The sequence below is a fragment of the Chiloscyllium plagiosum genome, unplaced genomic scaffold (assembly GCF_037043375.1).
Source record: "Chiloscyllium plagiosum isolate Xiang-an unplaced genomic scaffold, Cpla_swu_hap1 HiC_scaffold_13, whole genome shotgun sequence".
Taxonomy (NCBI): domain Eukaryota; kingdom Metazoa; phylum Chordata; class Chondrichthyes; order Orectolobiformes; family Hemiscylliidae; genus Chiloscyllium; species Chiloscyllium plagiosum.
The window spans coordinates 72,360,366-72,365,803 of record NW_028270151.1 but is presented as its reverse complement, the minus strand read 5'-3'; the positions used below and the strand labels follow the sequence as shown (position 1 = coordinate 72,365,803).

Below are 5,438 nucleotides of genomic sequence, written 5' to 3'. Positions count from 1 at the left end.
ACTATAAAACCTGAGGAAGCCTGTAAACCACCAACTTGATATATGGCAAAATACAGACCAACCAGGCAATCTATTTAAGGAACAATAAATGAAATCCAAATCCCATTAAGGAAAATTGCAAGCAAACTAGATAATAGCATATGCCACTCATTGTTAAAAGCTTACCCTCACATTATCAATGCAGTTAAACAATAATTTGAATAACATTTTCTTGTGCATTCCAGAGCAAAGTTGTTATACATTTAGTCATGAAAGATCAGCATAACTTTATCCAACCACCTAAAAGACACACTGCTTTAACTCAATCTCTGAAAAATGTTAATATATTCAACGTAAAATCATGCCTCGCAGTAATGACTCTATAATGTAAGAGGATGCAGTGAAAGATTATTGATTGTTGAGCAATCGGCATAATTAACTGGTGCTTTTATGAACTTGCTGACAACAAGAAAACTCATGGAAAGTTTTGAAAGATGGACTTAAAAATAACACTTCTTGAAAACTTTCTTCTTGTGTTAAACATTCTGATGTCTTCATCATTCGCATGGAATCAACACCTTCATCTATTCTCTTCTCCTGGCAAAGTTTTTCAGAAGTTCCTTCACTTTCTTATTGTTTGGATTTGAACAGATGATCCCTATTTTTATTTTGAATCTGAACAGAAGCAGAATAGGTTCACTTCCAGTGCTTTTGATAATGATAGAGAATGCCAGAATGCAGCAGGGAGCTCCCTGTTGTGAATACTTACACCACAGCTTTAATTCTGCAGCGACCATCGTTTTCCTGAGTGTGATATCCCTTAATGTTCTCCAGGGGAGGGACTGATTTTGAGTATTTCCAGCAGCAGTCCTTCAGTCTTGCACCAGGGCCTCGAAATCAAAATTCAAAGGATGTGATTTACTGCTTCAGGGGAAGACAAAGGAAAAGTATTGAGGAACTTAAGCAGGCCAGATCGGTGGACTGATTTTGCGTTGCATGCCTGTTTATACTGGCACATAGAGTCATAATGTCATACAGCATGGAAACAGACCTTTCAGTCCATCCAGTTCATGCCAACCATGCTCCCAAACTAAATGTGTCCCCCTCCCTGTGTTTGGTCCACATCCCTCCAATTTATGAACTTATCCAAATATCATTTAAATGTTGTAACTGAATCTGCATCTATTACTTCCTCTGGCAGTTCATTCCACACACAAACCATTCTTTGTAAACACATTTCCCCCGTGCAATTTTTAAGTCTGTTACCTCTCACCGTAAAAGCATGCCTGCTAGTTTTGAACTCCCCTACCTGAGGGCAAAGAACTTTGCTATTCATCTATCTGTGCCCCTCATATATCTTTGCAAGGTCACCCCTCAACCTCCTGTGCTCCAGTGAAGACAGTTGGTGCCTCTCCAGCCTCACCTTGAAACTCAAACCATCCGTGCCCAGCAAAGTCCTGGTAAAACCTTTCTGAACCTCTCCAATATTATATCCTTCCTATAGCAGGGGAACAGAACCACTCACAGTACTCCAGATGAAGCCTCACCAATGTCTTGTACAACCTCTAAGTGATGTCCCAACTCAGATACACAAAGGTCTGAGAATGATGACAAGTGTGCTGAACACCTTCTTAACTATCCTGCCTACCTGTCGCAAATTTCGAAGAATTAAGCACGTCGGTCTCTCTGTTCTGTAACACTAACCAGGGCCCCACAATTCATTGTACAAGTTGTGTCCTTGTTTTTCTTTGAACCAAAATGCAAATCCTCATATTTATCCAAACCAAACTCCAAGTCCCATTCCCTAGCCGATTGATCCAATTGATCAAGATCTCTTTTAATCTTAGGTCGCTTTCTTCACTGTCCACTATGCCACCAATTTTGGTGTCATGCACAAAGTTACTAACCATGTCTCTTATATTCTACAAATATTGACCTTGCTAGTGATACTGATATCCCATGAAAAGAATAATCCAATTACAGAATGCAATTTGTGAAGTGATTGAATGAGAGTCTTTCACAACTTTCCAAAGTATTTTCTAGCTAAACCAGAACAGGAAGAAAAATCACTGAAGGAGAGAAAAGTCATCAGCTTCAACTCAATTTGTGCACAGTAAGCAACCACAGACAATGACAACATCACTTCAGCAAGTTATTTAGATCTGTTGTAGGCTATAACTTGGTCACAATACCAGAGAGAACAGTCCTGATCTTTAAAAAAATGCCACAAAATCAAATGCCCAGCAGAGGGGCAAGACAATCTGATTTATCACTTTACTAAAAAGATGGGCTTCTGACACAACAGAATTCAGTAATCATTTAGTGGGGCATTTGAAGGCCGCTTATTTGTAAGAAGCCAAGCACTTAAGAACATCTGAAGTTCCAGTTCTAGTCAAGGTTGACTGTGTGACGATCCTAAGGAGCCTCTTTGAATGATCATTGACAATGCCCCATTACTGCACTCACTAATCTGTTGAAATATCCCTTATTTATATTGGTTGTGCTCAATTTGAAGGGGAAGCCGACTGGAACCATAACGGCCAGTACCAGCTTATTGATAAGTTAAACAGTCCACCAGTGGAGAAGGTCTAATGAATCACCCATATTGTTTTAATAGACAATACTGATAGTGTGATTCTTGTGGGTTTTACTAGTCTGTAATCACTGTGCTTCACAACACATAGTGAAGTGTATTAATCATGCTAACTATCCAATCATGAAATCACAAATAAAACAAAATAACTTAAGATTGTTTTTCCAATAAAAGACCAAGATGAGCTGTTTGCAATTTCATTGCTACATTATTTCCTCCCAGCAACTTTTCGTAGTTGTCAATCAAATAAATCCCCTAAAAGATGAAAACAGAGAGCACAATATTTTGTAATTGTTGAAAATCTGTCTCGTTGTTTCATTCTGAAGTTCATTAAATTTGCTGCTATCCACAATGTAGTCCTTTACATGGCATTTTAAATTTTTGAAATTTAGTTCAAAAAGGTTTTCAAATCTCAGTTTGAGATGGACAATTTCCTCGGATTCTATGTATCCAAAGGTTGGTCCGTTGTAAATTGACAAGACTTCATATAAAAATTAATAGAGATGTAATGCCTCTCCCCTGCAGTTGCAAAAAAGATGATACTGAGACACATCAGCACCAATAGAACCTCTTTCATTTTCTCAAAACAGATTTCCTAACTGGCTGGCTAGTTTGAAAATTCTAAAACTTCTTTGAAATGCAGCTTGCATAAGTCCTCTCAGATGGTCAGCGCGCTGTCTAAATTCTGTGCAGGGAGGTGATGCTGTGGAAGTGGGTTTTCTGTGCCCCTGTGGAAACTCTGATCAGGCGATCAGATTTGTACACCAGTCCCAGTCCCTATATTTAGCTGTTTCCTTTACATTTCTCTTCACTAGAAACAACCTTTCACAGAAGGCATTGTCTTTGTGGCCACCACTGAATTACCTTTAATTTCTCCAAATCCTTGGTGGTTTCATTTTGCCGATGCCCTCAATTGTTCTCTGCTTTATCTCGCATTATTAGCTGGCAATTATTGATGTGACCTAACTTTACTAATTAGTCTACCATTTGGAACCTTGTTAAGGCTTTACTAAAGTCCAATTAAACAATGTGTACTCCTCTGCCCTTGTCAATCTTCTTGGTTACTTGCACAAAAAAACTCAATCAAGTTTGTGAGACATGATTTCCCTTGCACAAAGCCATGCTGACTATCTCTAATCATTCCTTGCCTCTCTAAATGCATATAAATCCCATCTTTCAGAATCACTTCCAACAATTTACTCACCACTGAAGTTAGACTCACAGGTGTATAGTTCTCAGGCTTCTACTTTCCATGCTTCTTAAACAAGGGCATTACATTAATCACTCTCCAGTCATTCGGCATCTCACTTATGGTTATAGATGATACAAATATTTCTGCAAGGTGCCCTGTGATTTCCTCCTTAGCCTCCTGACATAGCGTTAGGGAGGCCTACACATGGACAGCTCTGGAATGAGATTGTTTTCATCAGAAGATTGAAAGTTGTCTGCTGGACAACTTGTTGCGCAGTCTTCCTGTAATATAATTATTCAGCTAAGTGATTGATTTTATTTAAGATTTACATGTTTTATTTTCTTTATTTCTTATTTATTGCATGCTTAATATTAACACCTAAGACAAAGAAAGGTTGTTTATTTATTAGGTGCTGTGGTAAGCTGCCTCTTTTTAGACTTAATGACATTGCGGGCATACAAGAGACACAGTGTTAGATGGCCAGTCAACTTAGAGAAGTGATTACACAACAGGATTGTCAGATAGATGGGTGACTGTTGGAAAGTGAAGAAGGCACTTCAGAAGTCTCCTGTGACTATTACTCTCTCAAACAGATACTCAGTTTTGGGTACTTTTGATAAGGATAGTCTCTCAGAGGAAAACAAAATAGGTAGTCAGATCGTGGGCAGTAAGGATGAATCTTTTGTTAAGCAACATGTGACAAAGTTAGATCAAGGTGGATCTTCCTTACCCATCTGGAGAGGATGCCGTGCCTCAGAGTCCCACTGTCCAGTCAAATAGCCAACAGCTCCCTGTTCCCAGCAGGACAATACAGAATATTGGTTACATCTCAGATTATAGTCAGTCCCCAATAGTGACCATCATTGAGAGTAGATGCACAGCGTCAGTTACTGGGCTATCAATGGGGTCAGACTGTCAGGTCCCAGTGAGAATGACAAAAGTGGAAAATCGCCAGCATCAATCAGCCAGGGAGGAGAGGCAACTGGTGGGAGGATGGCCTCAGTGATGGTGGGCTGATGGGATTTGGGAGCTGGGAGGAAGGAGCTGAGTTACTCTGATGGATCCATTAAGTACACAAAGAAAATAAATCCTCCAATTCTCAGTCTGGCAAAAGCCGAAGCTATAGAAGGTGTTGCCACACTTGGTGCCAACGTCTGCTCAAGGTGGAAGTGATGCATGGGTCTGAGGTGTGTGTGAAGTGGGATGCCACAAATGTCTCATTAATTTACCATTGAATGGCTTCAATCAGCCCATTGATGGGCAGTTTGCCATGCCCTCTCCTATGATGGGTAGCATTGCATTGGAGTGTGAGTGCCTCCACATTCCTCGTGTGCCTGTTGATTATATTCTTGAATAATGATGTCACGTCTGTCACACACCAAATATCTGGCATTCTTCCATGTTGTGGGCTTTCTGGGATATTCTGTAAATTCCTTCCACTCTCTCCATCCGAATATCTTTTAGCAGCCTGAGCTGCAAAACATCTCTCTCAATGTCCTCTCCACACTCTAGTAGAGCCAGTCTTTCCATCAAATCCTTTCAATCAATCTTCACATCATCATGAACCCTACTATCGCCACCTCTATCAATACTCTCTCAGCAACCATTTCCTTATCGAGCATCACCAGTTGTAATTCTTCTCACCTTGTCCTGTACTTCAAAGTCTATATTGCC

At 39.9% G+C, this 5,438-nt stretch overlaps 1 protein-coding gene across 1 annotated transcript; it reads right to left on the bottom strand.

The window, feature by feature from the left end:
- Positions 1-563: 563 nt before the first annotated feature.
- On the bottom strand, positions 564-3,149 carry LOC148148340 (eotaxin-like). Its single transcript, XM_087993262.1, has 4 exons — positions 3,102-3,149; positions 2,172-2,190; positions 749-869; positions 564-654 (listed from the first exon to the last, which is right to left on the bottom strand). The coding sequence occupies exons 1-4, from the start codon at positions 3,147-3,149 to the stop codon at positions 564-566; spliced, it is 279 nt and encodes a 92-aa protein (XP_087849388.1).
- Between the last annotated feature and the right edge of the window lie 2,289 nt (positions 3,150-5,438).